The sequence below is a fragment of the Lagenorhynchus albirostris genome, chromosome 1 (assembly GCF_949774975.1).
Source record: "Lagenorhynchus albirostris chromosome 1, mLagAlb1.1, whole genome shotgun sequence".
NCBI lineage: Eukaryota > Metazoa > Chordata > Mammalia > Artiodactyla > Delphinidae > Lagenorhynchus > Lagenorhynchus albirostris.
In genome coordinates this window covers 37,886,953-37,911,938 of record NC_083095.1, presented here as the reverse complement: position 1 = coordinate 37,911,938, position 24,986 = coordinate 37,886,953, and the positions used below count along the sequence as shown (strand labels likewise).

At 34.0% G+C, this 24,986-nt stretch overlaps 1 protein-coding gene and 1 long non-coding RNA gene across 2 annotated transcripts in view; one reads left to right on the top strand and one right to left on the bottom strand.

Annotated features, from left to right (window-relative positions):
- LOC132515326 (uncharacterized) overlaps window positions 1-24,986 on the top strand; it is a 42,259-nt gene that overhangs the window by 8,790 nt on the left and 8,483 nt on the right. The window lies entirely within an intron of this gene.
- SGPP1 (sphingosine-1-phosphate phosphatase 1) overlaps window positions 21,382-24,986 on the bottom strand; it is a 34,901-nt gene continuing 31,296 nt past the window's right edge. The window contains exon 3 of the mRNA XM_060141655.1: window positions 21,382-23,840. Coding sequence (XP_059997638.1) covers window positions 23,289-23,840 — 552 coding nt within the window. The 3' untranslated portion in view covers window positions 21,382-23,288. The remainder of the gene's footprint in view (window positions 23,841-24,986) is intronic.

Below are 24,986 nucleotides of genomic sequence, written 5' to 3'. Positions count from 1 at the left end.
CAAAAAAAAAAAAAAAAAAAAAAAAAAAAAGTAAATGTTAATGAAAAGGCAGGTAATTAGCTCTGTTCTCTTCCTATTCATTTGGATGAACGTGTAAGTGTTTCTCATCTGTTTCAGCTTATGGTATTTGTTAAATTCTGAGTTAAGAATGAAGTACAGGAAGAACTATTTTTCTTGAGCCATTAAAAGAAAGATATCCCAGAGAGGTTATGTTTTCAGTAATAAATGACTTTGCTAATAAAAACAATTTTGCATGGGAAAGCAAAACTGATTTTTTTTAGTGGAGCAACTGGTTTCACTAGAATAAATGAATTCTCTGGAACATGGTTACAGGGCTAATAACACGTGAAATCAAATCACTGGATTCTTCATTGGTAAGTTACAATGACAGGAAAGTTGGAGCCAGACTGTATGAAATTCTACAGAATATCATCTATTTTAATGGAAACAAGACTTTAAAATTTTAGTGTAGACTCTTTACAATACTTTTTAATTAGCCGTAGAATGGGCATGAAATTTTTTTATACAACAGAGAGAGGTTTACTGATATTTTGTGGCAGAGTACTTAAAAGAGCTGCCAAAATGAAGATGAGTTTCACATTTTCCCTTTACAAAAGAGAAAGTGTTTCAAATTTCCTGTGCTGACAAGGGGCTCTCTGCAAATGCAATGTTGGCAGATATTTTGGGGAACAGAAAAAAGGAACACTTTATCTGTTCCTTCAAGGTAATAACGACCTTTTCACAATGAATGGAAAAGTAATTGCTTATCAAAAGCAAGTACAGGGACTTCCCTGTTGGTCCAGTGGGAAAGAATCTGCCTTCCAATGCAGGAGACTTGGGTTTGATCCCTAGTCGGGGAACTAAGATCCCACATGACACGGGGCAACTAAGCCCGCACGCCACAACTACTGAGTTCGGGTAACTTAAAGAGAGAGAGTCTGTGTGCCAAAAAATACAGAGCCCACACACCCTGGAGCCTGCACACCACAACTAGAGAGAGAAAACCCGCACACCACAACTAGAGAGAGAAAACCCGCACACCACAACTAGAGAGAAGCCCACATGCCACATGTAAGAGCCCACGTGCTGCAACTAAGACGCGACGCAGCCAAATAAATAAACTAAATAAATAAAATTTTTATTAAAAAAAAGGTGATTCACTGAGTAGCCATCATATTTTAAAAAAAAAAGCAAGTACAATTTGAAAACACGTTTGGAAATGTTTCTATCATTCTGTGATTTTATTGCTGAAAATGATGTTTTGTCATCTATAAAAAATCAAGTCTGCTGAAATTGGGAAACAGAATTGTCAAACTTGTTTGAAAGTTTTCCAATGAAGACTTACAGTAGATATTTAATCCATATGTTAGATATACACCATCTGATTGACATTAGGGAAGATTTCTAGTGGAATTTCAACAAAAACTTCTACTTTTCTAGTGGAATTTTCAACAGAAATTTCCATAATTAGGATATAGATAATAAAAAATGAGTATCCTGATTTTGCACCACTTCCCTTTGAACCTTAGTACCTTTTTGAAGTATGTTTTTCATACATTATAGACATTAAAACCAAGAAGTGAAATAAATTGAATGTAGAATCAGACTTTCAAGAAGCTTTATATCCAAATTGTTAAACCAAGATTTTAAAATATAATGAAATTATAATAATTATTATTATTGCTGAGAGCAAAACATTTGAGAATGATTAATAAGTAAAAATTATTTTAAAATCTCATCCTTTAACAATTTTGATTCCATGTATATTTTATAATACAAAGAACATTATTATAGTACATGTGGGTAATTTATTAAGTAAAGTTTAGGGATAGATGATTAAAATTTTTTTATGATGAATGTGCAATCAACAAAGTTTGGTGACCACTGGTCTAGTGAATAGTAAGTACTTCATTGACAGAATGCTCTTTAATCAAACTCTCCAAGCTGATACAATTAAATATTTTAATTTCATTCTGAAATAGGTAAAAATCCAAGATATAAGAATAAAAATATAATTTCCAATTTTTTCTTGGCCAAACAATTTTACATGAAGTAACATAGTGTGTGGAAGCATCCTTCCTATAACAGGAGAGCTATGTCAAGAGAGCAAACATGTGGACCAGCCTGCTGCAGAATGGATTGGGGTCTGCCTTACTTGTTGACTCTCAAGAGCTAAGAGAGATGGGCCACCTTTCACACATTAATTCTACTCAACACAGATGTCATAGTCTCACCATTTCACCAAATAGATAAATCCCTCTTGCATTCACAGAGGTGGAGAAAGCAGCATCTCCCTAAAACTTCCCAAAGAATGCAAGTTTTGGCAGACATTCCTGTCTTAATGGCTGAGGGAAAATGTACAAGAATAAGAGAATGAGTTCCCTCAAAAACAGTCAAAAAATCCAAAGGCAACTGTTTAAAAATTTAATACAAAGTTCAGTCACTTTGTATAAAGTGATAAAGAGAAAAGACCCAGTTAGAAAATAAAATGAATAAAAGATCCCATATACTATTTCAAAGATTATATACTCGGGGAAAAACCTAAGAAATGTTCTGGGCCTGTATGAAGCCAATTGGAGGATACTGAAGACGATTTGAGTATATTTGAGTATAATTTGAGTGAGCTTGGTTGTCACTTCTTCAGGGAAGACTGCCCAGACCCCCAAGGTTAGATCAAATCACTTAATATAGGCCCAGCATGTATCTCTCCCTTCACAATTTTATGTTTATATGTACAATTGTTTGCTTAATCTCTATTTCCCCTACTGGATTTCATAAAATCTATGATAACAGATACACTACTTTAGTTACAATTATATCTCCAGTGCCTAGCAGAGTTCTCAGTATAATAGGCACTCAACAGATGTTTCTTAAGTTAGTGATGAATGAATGAGATGGAAAGACATATATTGTGCTTGGTTAGAAACAATAATGTAAAAGTGTTATTGCTATGTAAATCTCTACACTGAATATAATAATCAGAATATCAACAGCATTATGTTTTGGAACTTGACAAAGTGTTACTAGAATTCATCTAGATTCTGGGGATGAATGGTGGTGACAGTCGCACAACAGTGTAAATGTGCACAACTGTACACTTAAAAATGGTTAAAATGCTGAATTTTATGTGTATTTTACCACAATAAAACAATCTGACTGGCCAAAAAAATTCTTCTAGAAATATGAGAATAGATGGAAAAAAAACTTTTTTAAAAAAGAGCATTTATGGAGGATTAATTAGTCTTATAAGAATTTTAAACTTATATAGCTACAGTACTTGAAACTCTTTGCAACCAGATAAACAAATCAACGAAGCTGAATAAAGAATCCAGAAAAAGACTAATATTTATATGGGAATTTAGTATATGATAAAGATGATATTTCAGAATAATGAGTAAAAGATGGCTGATTCAACAATAGTTTTGGAAAAATAGTATAGCCATAAAAGAAAAAGACTGAATTTAAATTATCTCACCACTTTAGAAAAATTATGAACTTTGAAAAGGTGATTTGCATTCTTGATAAAACAAAAAACCTTGAAACAGCACAAAAATATATACACTAAAAAGTGAATAGGGAAGCAGGTACTTTCATATACTATTAGTGGTGCTATAAATTGATATAACCTATCTGGAGGGCAATTTGACATCTATCAACAATGAAATCCACAAAAACTTTGACTTGTCAGTTACTTTGCATAAATGCATTAAAATGTATATACAAGGATAGACTCTGTATCACTGTAATTTTTAAAAACCTAGCAATATCTTAAATTTATATATAGAATACTGGTTAAACTATGCTACAAGAATACAATAATATGCAGCCATTAAAATTAGGTAGATCCTTCATACAATTTTTAAATGAAGAAACTGTACAGAACCATATATATAGCTCATTTTTATTTAACTTTCAAAGGGATTTTTATGCTAGTGTATACATTTTTTAAAAGTCTACAGGGTCAGCAGTGGTTACTTCTGAGGAGTAAAAGGAAGACTTTTATTCTCCCCTTTTTATCTGTTATATTTTAATTTTTTATGTAACTATGAGCAAGTTTTATTAACTTGTGATAAACTTTAAAAAATATCAGTGCACCAAAATGGCCACATAAAATAGCTACATTAAAATGTCACGTACCGGGCTTTCCTGGTGGCGCAGTGGTTAAGAATCTGCCTGCCAATGCAGGGGACATGGGTTCGAGCCCTGGTCCGGGAAGATCCCACATGCCGCGGGGCAGCTAAGCCTGTGTGCCACAGCTACTGAGCCTGCACTCTAGAGCCCGCGAGCCACAACTACTGAAGCCTATGCGCCTAGAGCCCATGCTCCGCAACGAGAGAAGCCATGCAATGAGAAGCCCGCACACGGCAATGAAGAGTAGCCCCCGCTCGCTGCAACTAGAGAAAGACCGCGCATAGCAACGAAGACCCAATGCAGCCAATAAATAAATAAATTTATAAAAAATAAAATCAAATGTCATGTACCCATTCAGAAATCTTTGCTGCAATCCCCCTTCTAGAAAAAAGCAGCCTCTAAGCTCCAAGAACAGGGTCTCTATACAGACTGGAATAGCACATGAAAATTTGTTCTTCCAGATATTGACTGTAGGAGAAAATTAGACTCTCCATTGTTAAAGGAGAATTAAATTGTAGTTACAAAGTTATGGAAGTAATTTATTTGTAAATTTTCAAAGACTTTCATTAAAAAGGGCTTTCATTTAAACACAACTAATTTTTTAAAAATTAAATAGTTCATCTCAAAGCATTCAGGTCAATTTCTTTCTAACTGACGTTTAGCTATAAAACAATACACTTTATCACTTTTTCTCTATCAAAGACAGCGAAAGTAAGTTGTTAATGTTACTTCCTGATTTTGCAAAACTCTGATATATGCTTTGAATGGCTACAAGAAATAGAGTTCTTTCTCTTGAAAACACAACTACTGTTCCACTCTTCTGTGGTTATACATATTACTAAATTTTGAAATGTAAATGTTGATTCTCGAGGGAGCACTCTCTTCATAAGATAAAAGTATTGTGAATACTATTCTTGAAATACCACTTACAGGAATAGAACCTTTTTAAGAAATGCCAACCTATATCACCAGAATTTGTATTGAACACTTATTTGAAACATTTATATATTGAGAACCTTGAAAAATGTAGCATATGTAGGTTAAGGTCCCACCAATATTATTAATGATACATTAGTAGGTATATAATATTGGAAATCACCATCTTGCTCTCCTTTGAACATAGTGGAGAGGAAGAACTGTGTAAGTCTGGCAACAAAGACTAATTTCCAATCTGGTAATAATACATATTCGCCTTTTATAGTTTGAACTGGTAGTTAAATTATTAACAATTAGGAGGTCTTCATTCTTTGTCATCTGTTAAGGACTCCAATAGCATGAGAGGTATGGGTTTCTTGCAGTTGTTTTACACTTTTATAATTATTATGGTACTAACTTATGGGGTTTTTTTCCCCTTGCAATAGAAATGTCTTTAAGTGCAGTATTTCAAATTTGGGATTTTAAGGAAAGTTTGCATAGCAGAAAATAAAATGCTGATTTGATAATCTGGATAAATTTAGGGCAATAGTCAGAAATTTCAGTTCAACTTACTCTAGAAGAAACCGAGTTCATTAAATACACATTATTGAATATACTAGATGTATTTTTATAGGAACTTTCATAAACATTCTTCCTCTTTTCTTTCAAACCAAACCATGATTTATAAGGATTATTATTTTTGAGGCAGGAGAAATTATTTTTATATTGACAGTTTTTCATCAAAATACTGTCAATTTAAATGTTGATAAATGTTTAGATGGTATTTGAAACATGGTAGTTTATGCTATTGCATGATTATTAATAAACATTAGTGATATATGATTTTCCATTGCACTAATTGAAATGTGGATTTAATAAAGACAGGAAAGTAATGCACCTGCATTTGATTGGTAGCAATGAATTCAAAACAATTTGGAAAAATTTTTTAATGAATTGTAAATATGTTGAATACATGAATTTAAAACAATCATAATCACTATCAATCATTTCAAGGTTACATGATAATTCTGAAGCACAGATTGTCTAGACATTCATATAGTTACAAGATAAATTAAGGACAAAGTTCAGAAGGAGAAACAAAGATGTCACTCTTAAGGTTATTGTTAAAAAATGCTTTGAATCTGATGATGTAGATATCCATTAAACCCATGCTATAACTTTCACTATAAATAAAATGTTGATTAGTAAAGAGCATTTTCAATTTTTATTTTAAAAAAACACTGAAAATAAATGTTCTCAGTTTTACAAATATGAATCACACAATTATTGATCTCAATGGTGGGGTTCTGTCTTAGACCTTCCCTGGCATACACAGCACTGGCAAATGTGAGGATGCCACTTCAAGCCTCGTGTCCATAGCACAGATTGACCAACGGAGGTAACTAGGACCAAACCAGAGTCAGAGAAAGTAAGAGAGGGCCTTGGGTAGTGAGCACAGGTTCAGCAGAGTCAACACTATGCCTGTAAATACTGGCTAGATCATCTACTTTCTGACACTGGGTTGATATTATACAAAGAAGCGAGCTTTTAATTTCTTTATGTAAAGACCTTCAATAATTGCGAGGCTGAAAGGAGAACTCAGTAGGAGAAGCACACTTTCTAGATGAAGGGATCTTTTTTTTTTTTTTCTTGCGGTACGTGGGCCTCTCACTGTTGTGACCTCTCCCGTTGCGGAGCACAGGCTCCGGACGTGCAGGCTCAGCGGCCATGGCTCACGGGCCCAGCCGCTCCGCGGCATGTGGGATCTTCCCGGACCGGGGCAGAAACCCGTGTCCCCTGCATCGGCAAGCGGACTCTCAATCACTGCGCCACCAGGTAAGCCCGTGAAGGGATCTTTTTAAAGGATCTGATCATTTTGAAATGCAGTATAATATATTATTATGTAATATTATATGTAATACAGCAATGTAATAGATGTACAAATAAACTTGTAAAAAAAGGGGGGGGAGAATTTTTGCAAGGCATATGTTACAAATGGGTAGTGAGGCAAAAATTCAACAAATAGTTCTGTTCTTCACAGACAAATATGTCAAAAATGACTGTACGTAGTTTTGATGTGTCAGGAATTGGCTCTGGGTACCTGAGACTTCTGAGTTCAAGCCCCAGGGACTTAAGGAGAGGAACTTCTCTCACTTGTGGGATCATTGGTGCCCAATGTGAGTAATCATTTTTCCTCCAGCTCTGAGGTTTCTTAATATATCACAATTGGCCAATAGACCACAATACCCTTAAAAGACTTTCAGTCAGCTCTGAGGCCTTGAAAGGGTTTGGCAGTATAGCATCTAGGCCAAGTCCACCAAGTAGATCAGTAACTTAATAACTATGTGGCTTATTTAATAAGAAAGTACCATTATAATATGTTACAATATAATAACTCAAGTGTACACCCAAATTACCTGTTGGGCTTGTTAAAAAAATTGCTGGTTCCAGCCTCCAAATCTTTTCTGATTCAGTAAGTCCTAGATGGGGCCTGGGAATATGCATTTCTAACAAGTTCCCAGGTGATGCTGATGCTGCCGGTCAGGGAAATGCACACTGAGAATCACTGCTCCAGGTAGTTTAGCTAATCCCCTAGACGTGGTTCCCTGATGTTTTCTCTTTGTTTGACAAATGTGAGATAAAAGCTGGATTAATGGTACTGAAATTTATTGCTTAAGATCAGGTGCTACAAAGTCATTGGATGGATAGTCCTAGCCTTAGGTTTTACATTCTTTCCGATTCATATGCAGTCTAATCTTAGATTTAATGTAGATTTAAAAAACTGTATATAATAAAATTAGTTCTAGCGTGTAGTACCTACTAATTTCACAAATTTATAAACTTCAGAAATATACTTACTGCCTCATTCTCCAATTCTTTTGTTCCCCCTCTAACTCATTATAATCTGACTACTAATCCTACCACATATATTATTGAATTTGCTCTCTTTAAAGTTAAACAAGAAACCCATGGCTTTTCTCTACCCTTATCCTGAATCCTTCCACTAGCATTTGACACTATTGATCTCTTTTTTCTTCTGGGAACTCTTTCCTCCCTTTCAGTCTGGATTTTAGAGACCTTTTCATTGACTTCTTATCTTCCACCCCCTTTCTCTTGCCCTTGGCAGATATCACTATCAACAGAATTTGAATAATTCTTCACAACACAGCCCTTTAACGCTGATCGGTTTTTGTCCTTGAGGTGAAACGTGTTGTAAAGACTCCCTCCAGAAGCAGATTTTAAGTACTAATTTTCTTAAAATAAATTATACATTTTTGATATACTTCAGTATACCAACAGCTATTAAATATAAAGGGAATACAAATAGCAATAAATATCCATTAAAAATGATAGTTACGAAATGTCCGGTACTGGACTTTTAAACATTCTACTATAACTTGCTGAAGACGTGTACAGGCAGGGAGTCAACAGAGATGAATAAGATGACGATGATGAAAGATCAAACTTAAAATTATTTGTAGAGGTAATTTTAAGGGTCTTCTATCTTCTTACAGTCCCATGGTGATTTCTGAGACAAAAGAGAATTTCAGATCTAACTAGACTGGGACAGAGAATACATTCTTGATGATAAAGCAAAAACTTTCTCTTTGGATCTAGCTATTAAAAGAAACAAACTTGCTTTATGTTTCAAAATTACTTTGGGTACAAGGGCTCTTTAAATCTCTGTGGAAAAAGGAAATAGAAATGCTGTTAGGAAAGAGGACAGGATATAGTCTTATTTATTCACCTCTGTTGGCTCCCTGCCTATTTGCAGTCACATGCAATTACAAAATAATAATAATAATAAATAAAGACACATAGAAGAATCTTTAGAGTAGCATTATTATAGCAAAAAATTAGCAGCAATCTGAAAGTCCATGAATATAGTAAGCATTAAGTAAACTCTGGTAGATTTATGTAATTGTACCATGCAGCACTGTAAAATAATAAGGTAGATCTATTCAGTCATTCATAGGATCTATTCAGTCATTTATTGAGTTGGTGCTGGGAATAATGTAGAGAACATGATAGATATGGTTCCTGCCCTCATGGAGCTTCCAGGCTAGTGGGGAAAGAATATAACAAGCAAACAATTAAACAACATAATTTCAGTGCTATGAAAAAAATACAACAGGATAATGTGATAAAGAAAAACATGTAGGAGATGGGGGCCCATTAGATAAGATGACCAAGGAAAGCTTCATTGAGGAGGTGCTATTTAAACTGAGATCTGAATGATGAGGGGAAGCCATGCAAATGAAGACGTAGGGAGAGATGGCAATGGCAAAGGCTGTGATGCTTGAGTTAGAGAAAAAGGCCATTGTGACTGGGATGAAGTTTAAGTCAAAGAAGTAGGTAGTAAAATCCAGATGGAGTAACTATATACAGATGGGAGTGGGGGACACAAATTCTATACATACTAGAAGAAAACATGGGGAAATATCCTCTGGCTACAAGGTAGGGAAAGCTTTCATAAATAAAACTTAAAAAGCATAAGCCAGGAATCCCCTGGCGGTCCAATGGTTAGGACTCGGCACTTTCACTTTCGAGCACCCGGGTTCAATCCCTGGTTGGGGAACTAAGATCCCAGAAGCCACTCAGCGTAGCCAAAAAAAAAAAAAAGAAAAAGCATAAGCCATAAAGCAAAAGGTTAATAAGTTTACTATCTTAAACTAGAAAAAAACTCCATACTGCAAAAGATATAACAAACAAGGCTCAATAAGTGACGTAGATAAAGATTAAAGAATTCCTACAGGGGCTTCCCTGGTGGCGCAGCAGTTGAGAGTCCGCCTGCCGATGCAGGGGACACGGGTTCGTGCCCTGGTCCGGGAAGATCCCACATGCCGCGGAGCGGCTGGGCCCGTGAGCCATGGCCGCTGAGCCTGCGCGTCAGGAGCCTGTGCTCCGCAACGGGAGAGGCCACAACAGTGAGAGGCCCACGTACCGCAAAAAAAAAAAAAAAAAAAAAAAAAGAATTCCTACAAATCAATTTTTTAAAGACAATCCAGTAGAAAAATGGGTAAAACACTGGAGTAGGCAAACCACAAAAGGAAACTCGAATGGTCATAGAGGGAAAAGCATTCAATTGCACTGAGGAGTAGAGATGCAAATAAAAGCAACAAGATACCATTTCATACTCATATATTAGCAAAAACTAAAAAGCATAAAAATAGGATATGCTGGCAATGATGTGAAGCAAAAAAGTACTGTTATTGGGATTGTAATTGGTACTATTGCTTTGGAGAGCAATTTGTTTGTAGCTACTAAAATTATGAATGTGCATAATTCACAACCCAGTACTTCCACTTTGGATATGTACCCAAGAGAAACTCTTGCATAATTCCACAAGGAAATTGTCACAAAGGTTTTTACAGAACTTTTTATTTTTCATTTTAGTTTTAAAAAAGTGTACAATTCAGTGATTTTTAGTATACTCTCAAAATTATGCAATGATCACCAATAACTAATTAGAAGATTTTCATCATTTCAGAAAGAAACCCCATATCCATTAGCAGTTATTCCCCAATCACTCCTCCCCCACCTCCCCCTGTCCCTGGCATCTACTTTCTGTCCGTCCATATTTGCCTATTCTGAACATTCCATGCAACAGATTCACCAAATATGTAGTCTTTTATATCTGGCTTCTTTCACTTAACACAATTTCAAAGTTTCATCCATTTTGTAGCATATATCAATACTTTTTATGGTCAAATAATACTCCATTGCATGGACATCCCACATTTTGTTTATCCATTCATCAAGTGATGGGCGTTTGGATTGATTCCACTTTTTGGCTATTATGAATAATGCTACTATGAGTATTTGTGTTTAAGTTTTCGTGTGGATGTAAGGTTTTTTTTAATTGAAGTATAGTTGATTTACAATACTGTGTTTCAGATGTACAGCATAGTGATTTTTTTTTTGCAAATTATATACCATATAGGTTATTACAAGATATTGAATATAATTTAACCCTGTGCTATACAGTAGATCCTTGTTGCTTATCTATTTTATGTATAGTAGTTTGTTAACCCTACATTCCTAATTTGTCCCTCCCTTCCTCCCTATCCCATTTGGTAACCATAAGTTTGTTTTCTGTACTGAAACAAACTCACAGACATGGACATATGTTTTTAATTCTCTTGGGTAAATACCTAAGAGTGAAATTGCGGGGTCATATAATTATTCTGCTTATATTTTGAGGAAGTGCCAAACTGTTTTCCAAAGACACTGCACTATTTTACATTCCCATTAGCATGTTTGAGAATTCCAATTTCTCCATAGCCTCACCAACACTTGTTATTGTCCGTCTTTTTTTTTTTTTGGCGGTACGTGGGCCTCTCACTGTTGTGGCCTCTCCCGTTGCGGAGCACAGGCTCCGGACGCGCAGGCTCAGCGGCCATGGCTCATGGGCCCAGCCACTCCGCGGCATGTGGGATCCTCCCAGACCGGGGCACAAACCCTTGTCCCCTGTATCGGCAGGCGGACTCTCAACCACTGCGCCACCAGTCATCCTAGTGTGTGAAGTGATATCTCATTGTGGTTTTGATTTGCAGTTCTCTAATTGACAAATGAGGTTGAGTATCTTTTCATGTGCTTCTTGGTCACTTGTATATCTTTTTTGGAGAAATGTCATTCAAATCCTTTGCCTATTTTAAAAATTGGGTTATTAATCTTCTGTTATTAAGTTGTAAGAGATCTCTATATATTCTAGATACTAGACCCTTATCAGATATTTTCCTCCCGTTCTGTGGATTGTCTGTTTCCTTTTTTGATGGTATCCTTTGAGGCACAAAAGTTTCTGATTTTGATGGTCCATTTTATCTATTTTTTCTTTTATTGTTTGTGCTTTTGGTGTCATATATAAGAAATTGCCTAATCCAAAGTCACAAAGATTTATTCCTATGTTTCCTTCTAAGAATTTTATAGTTTTAGCTCTTAGTTTATCCATTTTGAGTTAAGTTTTGTAAGTCTATTTTTTTTTTTACCTTTAGATTTTTTTTTTTGAGCAAGTTTAGGTTTACAGAAAAACTGGGGGCAAAATACAGATATGCCCCCAATCCCCTCCCCAACTCCCCCTATTAATTTTTGCATTAGTGTGATATTTGTTACAATTGAGGAGCCAACATTGATACATTATTATTAACTAAAGTCCATAGTTTACATTAGGGCTCACTCTTTGTGTTGTACATCAAAGCATGTTATTTTAATATTATTATTTAATTTATTTATTTAATATTTAATATTATTTTAATATAAAATTGCATATTAATATGTGAAAGAAGCCAATCTGAAAAGGCTATTACTGTATGATTCCAACGATATGACATTCTGGAAAAGGCAAAACTATGGAGACAGTGAAAAGATCAGTGGTTGCCAGGGCCTTAGGGGGAAAGAGGGAGGCATAGGCAGAGCAAGGGGATTTTTAGGGCATTGAAATTATTTTGTATGATGCTATAATTGTGGATACACGTCATTATATATTTGTCAAGCCCATAGAGTATACAACACAAAGAGTGAACTCTAATGTAAACTATGGGTTTTGATTAATTATGATGCGTCAGTGTTGGTTCAGCTATTGTAACAAATGTACTGCACAGGTGCAGGATGTTGATGGTGGTAGAGGCTATGTAAGGTTTGGGGAGAGGAGAGGTGGGGGAATGTGAGAACCCTCTATCCTTTTCCTCAATTTTACTGTGAAACTAAAACAGCTCTAGAAAATAAAGTCTATTATATTTTTTAATGAAACATATTGATAATTTAATTGTCCCTTCTAGAGGAGTAAATTGTGGTATAATTATATAATGAAATACTATACATTAGATAACAAATGAATTAGATCTATAAATTATAAACAGGGATATATCTCAAAAACATAATGCTGAATCAAAGAAAAGCAATTGTTGAATGATACCATTGATGTATATTTAAAAGAACACATAAAATATTGGACACTGGTTATGGATATACAAATATGTGCATAAAAGTAAACAATGGACTGGAAGGACTCATAACAATTGCCTCTGCAAATCATGAGAGGAGGTGGGAATATGGCAATGATTAAAAGAAGCTTAGGTTCATCTGTAATGTTTTACTCCTTTTTAAAAATAAACGAAATCACTAATCATCAGGGAAATGCAAATCAAAATCACAATGAGATATCACCTCACACCTGTTAGAATGGCTATTATCAAAAAGACAAATAAAGATATGCAGAAAAGGGAATCCTGTACACTGTTGGTGGCAATGTAAATTGGTGTAGCCACTATAGAAAGCAGTATGTTAGTTGCTCAAGAATTTTAAAAAGGACTACTGTATGATCCAGCAATTTTACTTCTGGGTATTTACCCGAAGAAGGCAAAAACACTAACTTGAAAAGGTATCTGCACCCCCATGTTCATTGTAGCATTACTGATAATAGTTAAGACATGAAGCAACCTAAAAGCCCATCAATGGATGAGTGGATAAAGAAAATAAATACACGTATGTACACACACAATGAAATATTATTTAGCCATATAAAAGAATGAAATCTTACATTTGCGACAACATGGATGGAGCTTAAAGGCATTATGCTAAGTGAAATAAGTCAGACAGAGAAAGATGAACACCATATGATCTCATTTATATGTGGAATCTGAAAAACAAAAATACAAACCCATGGATACAGAGAATAGACTGGTGGTTGCCAGAGGTGGGGGGAGAAGAGTGGGCAAAATGGGTGAAGGTGGCCAAAAGGTACAAACTTCCAGTTATAAAATAAATAAGTCATGGGGATGTAACATACAGTATGGTGACTATGGTTAATAATACTGTATTATATACTTGAAAGTTGCTAAGACAGTAAATCTTAAAAGATATTATCATAAGAAAAGAATTGTAACTGTGTAGTGATGGATGTTAACTAGGCGTATTATGGTGATAATTTCATAATATATACATATATCAAATCATGTGTACACTCAAAACTAATATAATGTTATTTGTCAATTATATCTCAATTATATTTATTTTATATCTCAATTTTAAAAAGTAAAATACAATAGACTGGAAGCAAATATGACAAAATACCAAGGGTAGTTCATTCTAGGTAATGGCAATATAGATATTTATTATATTCTTTTAACTTTTCTGTAATTGTTATAAATTCTCAAATAAAACACGGAATGGGTGGTGAGGAAGTGAAGACAATATACAGACAATTCGCGAGAAGCTGAGAACAGAGCCATGAGGCAGACCGTGTTTGTGTGCTCCTGGCAGCAGTTTAGTAGATAGGGAAAAGTCCATGTTTCAGGATAAAAAAGATAACTCCAGGAGAGAAATTCTCTATGAACTCCAATATATATCATTAACTGGAAAAAAAAGAGGGGAGCAATTTGCAGAACAATATGTACAACATCCTGCTTTTGTTTAGAAAACCCAACTTTTATAAAACACAATTATGTATTTCAACACGCGTGAATATATACATACAAAAGAAAAAAAAAACCCTCCAAATGGCAACACTGGTTACTTCTGGGAGAAGAATGCAATTGTTATAATGGTCAAATAGGACTTCTGCTTTTCTTGTATTTGAATTTTTTTACACCACCAATGTATCCATATATATCTCATGTAATTTTTTGTGGCAAGTTAACTTCTCATTTCTGTGAAAAAATTTCACTGTAAGAAAACAGCTGACTGACATTCAATAACCTCATGTTTTCTAACAGAACTTTTGAAACATTTTTTAAATGCCTTACTGCAATGAGCACTGTTGAAATTTTAGAAATGTTCTCATGAACAAGGGTAGTGATTTTATGTTCTGCTTATTTTATTTTTAAAAAATATAACTTGATAATGTGCTCTGCAATTTTTAAATGTCTTGAATTTATTACAAGGGTCTTATTTTCTAAAATACAACATGAATCTTCAATGTTCATACGAGATTTATGCTTGTAATGAGGTAGTTTTACATTCTTTATCAAGCATTCTTTTCTGTTTTTTCTTTTAGTTCTGACTGAGATTCCCAAAGGGAATTTTCTTCTTTCTCTCTCTCTCTCTCTTTTTCATTTACTGTTCATCTCCATAGCTAGCAAGATTTGTTGAATGAATTATAGAATTACTGAGGTCTTTGGCGTCTACCCTGTCCTTGTCCCCCTCCCTTTACTTTTTAAAGAACCATCTGTTTAGGGTGATTACAGTTCACAGCTATTTGGATAGTAGGCTGGATTAGGTAATGCCTAGTGGTCACTTTAAACCTTGTGATTCAAACAAGAATTATAACGGAGACTTATAACCTCTTATTATGACCCTTCTAAAGCTATTAACTCATTGTTTCTCTTTGGAGAAACTTGAAACTTTCTTAAACGGGTGCCTACAAACCTTTTACGGACAGGACAAGATAGGCTCCTTCGACTCTATTCCCTCAGTGAAAAGGGAGTAAAATTTTTTCCGTTAAATTTCAGTATCCTCATAAAACCAATAGAAATATCCCTTTTGCTTCTGCATGCTTCGTCTAGTACAGTTTATTAAATTTTAGTGTTGAAAGGGATCTTAGAGAACATCAAGTTCAACGTCTTCATTTTATATGTGAGGACATGGTGTTTCACGAAGACGGAGCTAGTGCCTAAAGGTATACAGCAAATTATAGTCAAAGACAAAACAAAGTCAAAACAAAAATTCTGCTCTTCTGACGTCATCTGTAACATACTGGCTTGAGTCTGTTTCTTTTATTCAACATACTTGTTTTGTTGTATTTACTGGAGAAAACAGACACAGAATGGGAACATAAAAGTCAGTACCAGTTTGGCACCAGCATCTTCATGCAGAATGGAATTCATACACAAAAATTTTCACAAGGATGAACAAGAGTTCTGTAAAAAATGAAGAGTTCTTTATCAGGGTCAGGATTTGAGAGAAACGACTGCTTGCGAGCTGGGAATCTGAAGTCAGCTTTATGATAGACTTGCAAGGGCAAGAATAAGAATGTAACATATTATGACATGGAACACCTTAAAGTCCCCCAAAACAAAATTCTATGATCTTTCTGTTCTACTTACAAAACCATCTCATGGAAAAGTCGCCAAATGGTTCTTTGAATGAGAGTTTCAAGTGAATGATATGGAATGGCTATACTTGCAGATCTGCACTGTCTAGTAACATGTTTGAGGGCTAACTGGAAGGTAAATATAAGACAATATAGTTATTATGTCCTTTTAAAATAGGTAATAGACACACATACACACTTCTAATGAGGAAGCTAAGAGCCCTCCTGAACAATAATGTTGAATCAGAAAAATCAGGTGCTCATGGGTGTACTGTGGATTATCTGACATATATAGAACATATTTATGGTGTGTCTGTGATTCTACTAGCAAACATCCTTCCTACACTCACCCCACGATCCATGTCTCAAGCAGTTGGGGTTGATCAGATGTGTGATAGGTTCTGACTTCAAACCAAAGAAGAAAGTTCAGTCTCAAGTATGGTGGGATAGGAGATAAATTGAAGAACACCAACATTACTCCCAGAGCATGTCTAGAAATCCCAGTGCATCCCCTGGGAGGTAGTCCTTGTCGTGGAACACATGAAAGGCCTGCAAACTCTGCAGTCCTCACGCTGCATTCCTTAGGGTCGTTCACGGGGTTCTTGGTGTGCCATTATTTGCTTTACAACCCTCTAGTGAGGGTGGAAGATTGGGGGCGTATAACTTCACATTCAAAGTTCTCCTAAGTCACTTGGGGCTCCTTTAAATAACTGCAACTGTAGCAGTCATGATCTCATGTCACCAAACTTCAAGGCCTTGGGCTTCTTCATATAAAATCCAGGATTAATAATAAAAAATTGCCTTACTTCTCTTCTCAATAAGTAAACAAGACTTAAAGCTAAACACACAACTCTCTTCCTTTATCACAGATTAAAAATATATCCTTATTTATTGAACAAACAATAGTTTTGATTACCTTCAAGTTGGGTGTAATTTCATCCACAAGCAATAAATAGTGCAGCTCTTCTACTGGTAAAGAAAGGCAACATCCACTATTACCATTCTTTACTGAATAATTTAACGAACTTCTCAGCTTTACATTCTACCACTCCCTTCCAGGTACCTTGATGCTCCAGACAAACTGCAATCCATTTGTTTGCCAAACAGATCTAATACATCCCATTTCCATGTTTTGGTTCATCCGATTACTTCTACCTAAAATGTATCCTCTGTCCCACCACACTGCTCTTAGCCCATTGAAATTTTATTTCACTTATTTCATTTGTTCATTTATTTCAACAATGCATCATAAAGTTACAATCTGCCTAAGTATTTAAGAAGCCTGCACATGATTATCTGCTAATAATATTATAGATTTATGCACTTGGTAAGAAATTGCCATATATGAGCTCTAAGATGCCAGATACATCTAAAGTATTTTGTAATTCTTACCATATGACCCAGCAATCCCACTCCTGGGCATATTATCCAGACAAAACTATGATTCAAAGAGATACATGCACCCCTATGTTCATAGCAGTACTATTCGCAATAGCCAAGACATGGAAACCACCTAAATGTCCACTGACAGATGAATGGATAAAGACGATGTGGTACATATATACAGTAGAATACTATTCAGACATAAAAAAGAGAACAAAATAATGCCATTTGCAGCAACATGGATGCAACTAGAGATTATCATACTAAGTGAAGTCAGAAAGACAAAGACAAATACCATATATCACTTATATGTGGAGTCTAAAATATGACACAAATGAACATATCTATGAAACAGAAACAAAATCAGGGACATTTGAATAGACTGGTGGTTGCCAAGGGGGAGGGGGGTGGGAGAGGGTAGGAGTGGGAGTTTGGGATTAGCAGTGCAAATTGTTATATATAGAATGGATAAACAACAAGGTCCTACTGTATAGCACAGGGAACTATATTCAGTATTCTGTGATAAACCATAATGGAAAAGAATATGAAAAAGAATGTGTATGTATATATACATACATACATATATATATATATATAAAACTGAGTCACTTTTCTGTACAGCAATTAACACAACATTGTAATTCAACTATACTTCAATAAAAAATAGATTAAAAAAATAAAGTACTTTGTAAATCTACGATTAGCCTTAACATATATAACATAGTTGGAAAATGTAGACAACTTATTTTTAGAAAAGGAAGAAAAATATTTCAGATATAAATGTCATGTTTGGGTTATAATTAATTAATGATATTTATAAATTAAGTTATATGTTAATTTAAAAAATTTACAGCTTGTATCCATGAATAATTTAAATAAGATTTTGGGAATATACTGCCAAGAGAAAGAAATATTTTTAAAATATTTATTTTGTAAAGCTACTTGAAACATTTTGCAGAGTGGAAATGTTGAGGGACTATAACTTCTTTTTTTTCTTTTACTTTTTCAAGTTTGTCATCACAGCATTTCAATAAGAAATTAGCAAAAGTAACACCACCATTAAAATGAGTTTGGTGAATTTTATCCCTTAAGTCAGCCCAGATAAAAGCAGGGAGGGGGACACTGGGGGAACTTTAAATATTAGGGGAATTAGAATCCACTTTATTGTCACCAACCCCAGTTGAGTCCCACAAGTCTGGGCCTGGAGACATTTGGAATCCAGGGGAGTCTTTGTGCTTAAGCAAAAAAATTGATATTTAAGCCCTGACTATATCTCATCTACATTTTAATTATAAATATCACTTTAATTATAAAAATCACAGATTGTGAAGTAGTTGGTTATGTGAAAGATTAAAGATCAAACTGTACAAAGTAATATTCTCAAGAACATATTTATATAGCTTATTACTAGAAACTAAAGTTATATCCCCATATATGCAGAATATTTTCTTCTCAGTTTTAATTCCAAAGAAAATAACATCTTAAAACTTATTTGGATACAAATCACATTCTATACAATGGGGTATTATAGTAATTACATGTAAAACATTTCAAGAATCTAAATGATTATCCTTTAAATATTTGCATGAAAAGTGACAAAATTTTTCTAGATGAATTGGATGCATTTATTTACAATCTAAACCTTTAAAACAACTAGAACAAGAAATAAAATGTAGACTATTACAGAATTTTATACTTTTTTAGATCACTGATCTCTCTGAGAAGCTGATGAAAATTGTAGAATTTTTCACCCAGATAAATACACATACTGAAGCCTGTCTAGGGACTGGGTATTCATTCAATATATATTATTATGCATGCTCTGTCCCAGGGATCCAGAAGTAAATAGAGGCACAAGCCACTTTTCCTCATAGAGCTTACATCATGGAGATGAAGACAGAAAATCTAAGAAAATAATACATAAATAATCACAGGTTGTGATATGTGCTACAATGGATTTCAGTTATGAGAACCCCTAATTTAGGACAAGGGACAAACCTCAAATCTGAAGAGGTAATATTACCGTAGTAACTATTTTTTAAAAAGAGAATCCATTTTACATCTCATAAGAACATGTCACTATGTAACAAAGGAAACTTTAAAAATATGTATTAAATCAAATATTTTGCAAACAGCATAATAGGTAAGTGTATGAACTTTTAAAACCTGAGATAATGGACTTTATGACATTTAAGGTTGAAATAAACCCAATGATGTTGTAGACATCATGATATAGTATACATCATAAAGCTATTTTAAAATTCACTTGGCTTTTAGAAAATGACAGGAAAATACCCTTTAAAAACACACTTTAGATTTCTGTCATATCCTGTCACTTACAGTACTAGAAGCTAGGCTTTTTAGACATCCATGGAAAGTGCACCAAGACTAAACATGATGAAAGGAAAAAAGGACAAATTAGCAGATACCAGATAGTTGAGGTTAAAAAGTTAGTGTTTATTTCTGTAAACATTTTTATTTAAAAAATATATTTCTTTTATTTTTCTTTGAATTTTCCCTCCTGTGTGTCTCACAAGGAAGGCATGGCATGCTTTGTTTATAAAGATTTGTAGTGGTCTGGTGTGCTTAAAAATGAAGAACTTTCTAAAATGTCCTTTGTAATTAGCATGTTAAAACTTATTTTTATTGTGCTATTTATAGTCTATGTAACCACCATTAAAATCCAAGTGTAAAAGTTATTTAAAATTCAAGTTTTAAAGTTTTCTTTTTTTTTTTGCCGTACGCGGGCGTCTCACTGCTGTGGCCTCTCCCGCTGCGGAGCACAGGCTCCGGACGCGCAGGCTCAGCGGCCATGGCCCACGAGCCCAGCCGCTCCGCGGCACGCGGGATCCCCCCTGACCGGGGCACGAACCTGAATCCCCTGCACCGGCAGGCGGACTCCCAACCACTGCGCCACCAGGGAAGCCCTAAAAGTTTTCTTTTTAACTTATGTATATAACAGCAAAAACTGGAAGAACATGACCAAAACTTGACAAAATAATAGCGTAGTAACATCCACTACATCAAATTACTTTCTCAAACTATTGCCTCTTCCCTTTCTCAAAATAATCTCCACAGTAAACAACAAAAACTCCCTTCAGAAAAACTAATTCAGCTATAAAGTTGCATTTTAAAAACTGGGCCTTATTGATGTCCAGATTAAACAGTTTGGTTTTAAATCTAGAGTAAACATTCTTCATTAACGAGAATGAAATTGCTTTGGCAATAAAAAAATCTTTGCATATAAAATTGTGTGATTATACACAATTTTACTCAAAATAAAAACATTTTAACATTTACTCATCTTTATCAAACATTTTATGAAAATCTGCCTTTAAATTATACTCATATCACTGAATTAATTTTTATGTTGTCTTTGAAAGACACATTTAATAAACATTACTTGTAAAGAAAGCTAGTAGATAAAATTAAATTACATAAATCTACTATAGTAGCATTGCTTTATATTAGGTCTTATAATGACTTTCAGGAAGCCCTAGTTTTTGCAGTTCACATGTCATGGTACTTTATAATTACAAAATGAAATGTCCATATGTTTTTTTTGCTTGTAAAAGTACCTGTTCTTTGTATTATGATTAATTCCTGGATTAATGGATTAACAGCCAACTACCTACAATACTCAGTCGTGGATTTTACTGAAACATGTTTTATGCATAAGTTTTAAAAATAAAGTTATGAAACTTTTCACTAAAAGTACAGTGTCAGAATGATCATATATAGAGTCCAAAGCAGTTTGAACCTTAAAGAATTTCTTCAATGTCTTCTATTTCTAAAAACAGTACTTATATTGAATAAAATGCTTCACAGGAAAAGACTGCTAGAATGAAAATACTAGATATATTTTATAAATCTCTACCAGACAATACAGAAACAAATGCATACAAGGCAAACAAAACACCCTCCAATCTTGAATTTGGCTTTTATTTTAAAATACATTTAGCATGGAACTATCATAGGACAGAAAATAATAAATCACAAAGAAATGGAATATTTTTGAATACCTTTTAAGCTAGATATAAAAATTAATAAGATAGTGTATACTCAAATTATGGGAAATAGTCCCTAAAATTTGATTAAGTGAACACATTTTGAAAGAAAAGTTCTTTGCACATTTTCCAACGTACCGATATGTTCCTAAGTGCCTTGGTTTTCTGTTAACTAATAGGTAAATGTCGAAAATTTAGTTGTTTTACTTACAATTATCAGATTCACTATTGGCAAAAATTACCATGTCCCTAAATTCTCAATCATAATTATAAAAATATGAGCTCAAATAGTTATGCTGCCCAAAATAGAAACATCTTAAGTTGATACCTCTGGATAATCAGACAGATATTGCACTAAGTCAGTAATTCCATACCTGATGCTCATATTTACATGGAAAGTTAATTCTCTTCTTTACGAAAAACTTACTACAAATAAACTTAATGTTAACCTAATTACAATTACACTTCAAAATATAAAGGCACGAACAGAATAAAGAATAGTTTAATATTTATACTCAAATATTCCACCATGAAAATAACAAAAGGTTGAAAAAAATAATAGGACCTAAAATACTGATACTTTAAAATTTTATAATTTACCACAGTAGCTAATAAATGGTATTAAAAGTTAACACTGCTAAACCCAATCATTTCCAAATAATTTAGAAAAATGGTTTGTTTACATATGAAATGTGCATTGTCCCATCTATAAAGTTCAATTACAGTTCCATTCACTGGAAATATCTACCTGTAGTATAAACGATCAAGACAATGTACAAAAAATATATCTTGTTCCTATAACTTACAATGCACAGAAAAATACCTACAAAAATGGAAATATTTATCCATTTAGGTTCCCAATAAATTAGTGAGAAAGTTTAGTCCATTCCACATTTCTTTCTAAACAAAGGCTGAAGAACTGAAGGTGGTTTACTGCTAGCCCTGTTAGCTTGACAGATATTTTTTAAAATATTTGTCTGATTATATGTAACTTAAGATAAAGTTAGTCTTATTTTTATATCACAGTATACATGGCATTTCTTAATTCAGCAACAGAAAGGCACAATTAGCAAGCAATAAAATTCAGTACCTGAATTATTAAACTAATGTCCAGAACAAGTGCAAATAAAGTACATTCAACACAGTGTACAGAACTGGGAAACAAAAAAAAAGGAATTCAAAAACTAATTTTTCTGAAAATTTGGTCCATTAAAAATGCCTCCTATGTTCAACATCATGAGTAACATGAAAGGTGATGGCAGTATAAAAAGAGGCAGGAAACCAATATGTGGTAGCATACGAATTCTGGTCTAGTAATTATGCAATTTGATTAGGAAATGGCTCCCATAGTAAATAAACATTAAATATATCTGTTAATAACAACATACCTGTATTAAGTCCAAATACACAGGCACAACTGTTTGCATATTATTATTGATTTTATAATACACCCCCATGGTTTAAAAAAAAACTTAGGTATATTATTTTATATATAACATATATTAGATACATAATTATATATTATGTTCCTTAATATATATTATATATAACTTGAATCCATAACAGCATAAAACTCTCCAAATATTACATGAACATTCCAAATGGATACTTATCATTTTCTCAATGTTGAAATAGCTCAGCTCACCTAAAACAATAACTGGATGTGCAATGATAAAATGCACTGACTCCTAAGAATTTACTTAAATAATTATTTAAGTTAAATTCCTGCAAAAGCCTAACTCTGATTTGGCTTTTAACTAGAATATGGTTTTAGATATCAGTAACTGATACCCTCCTTTCTTATCGTAAACAGTATTTCTCCATCAAGAGATACCAATAAAGAAAAATATGTAAGGAACAAAAAATGTGATCGAGAAACCAACCATTCCATAGGTAATATACCGATAAGGAAGTTCAACTTCCATGTGCTGTCTTGCTTTTCGAACATCATCACATGGTATATTGAAGATTTTACAGGCTAAAGGAATAGTGATCCTTTTCATTATATCTCTGACTACTAGTACAAACAACATCCCTACGAGAATTCGCAATATGGCTTTTCCAAACAGAGTCACTGAAATGGGGGGCCTAGGTAAAGGTAATATATCCAGAGGAGGATCTAATATTAGACCCATTTTATAGGTAAAATGAGATCCACATGCAATCCCAGCACCACTTCCTAGAATCTCAGCTGTGTCTCCCCGGGATGTACTCCAAGTGTCTAGAGTGAAAGAAAAGATCCCCAAGGCTAAATGAAGCCCGATGATGATTAATGGAGCATATTTGTGAGTTTGGTTGAAGTTGTCAATCAGGTCCACAAATGGATAGAAGATAGCTAAGATTAAAATGGTATATACGAATCCAGCAATAACATCCTGAGAAAAGAAGAAGGTAGAGTTGTTTAGTATAATACTTTTTTGGCATTTAAGGAAATATATATATATATATATATATATATATTTCACATTTCAATGTTAATAAATGTACATTTTTAAATATGTCACATTCTTAAAGTAAACTTTATATAATAGGTACTAAAAGCTGTTTTAATAATACTAAAAAGATTCACTGATGATAATAAAATGATTACACTTTTATAGCTCTGCCCTTTTACAAATTAATACATATATGCTATACACAAATGTATATTCAAATGAACAATAAACTATGCTTAACGTATGTAGTGATTTCTGGGGAAAACAATATACAGCTGACCCTTAAACAACATGAGTTTGAATTGTGTGGATCCACTTAACTGCTGATTTTTTTCAATAGTAAACAGTAGTACAGTCCTACATGATCCCCGTTGGTTGAATCTGAGGATGCAGAACCCCTGATACAAAGGAACTGCAGATACAGAGGAACCAAGTTTATGAAGGGCACTCTGTAACGATAGGTGGATTTTTGATTGTGCTGACCTCTGTGTTGTCCAAGGATCAACTGTACTTATTTTTCAAAGACTTCATCTTCATGCATTTAATATAATAATCACACATTTAAATACATAATTATTTCCATGACTAAAGAGGATACAAAGCCTATTTTTCCTTTTCCCATTCATTCATTTATTCACTGAACAAATATTGAGTACCTACATGTGCCTGACGCTATTTTAGGGGCTGAGGATACACTGCTTAATAAATGAAAAGATTCCTAGGCCATAGAGCTTACATTTTAGTGGGGATGATTGACAATAACCATGTGAGTAAAAAATAGATAAATATTACAATTTCAGATTGTTATAAAGAAATTAAAACAAGACAATGGGATAGAATGATGAAAGACCCTATTAGAGTGATTAGGGAAACCTGTCTGAGGAGGTGACCCTTGAGCAGAAATTTGATTCCAAAAAAGAGTCAGCCCTATCTTTAGATCTAAGAAGTGTCCCAGGTAGAGGGAATACCAAGTGCCAAGGCCTTGAGGCAGAAAAGAACCTAGTGAGTTCAAGGAACTGAGAGAAATTCCGTGTGGCTCAAATAGTGAGAAGAGTGATGTGATATGAGATCCAAGAGACAGGCAAA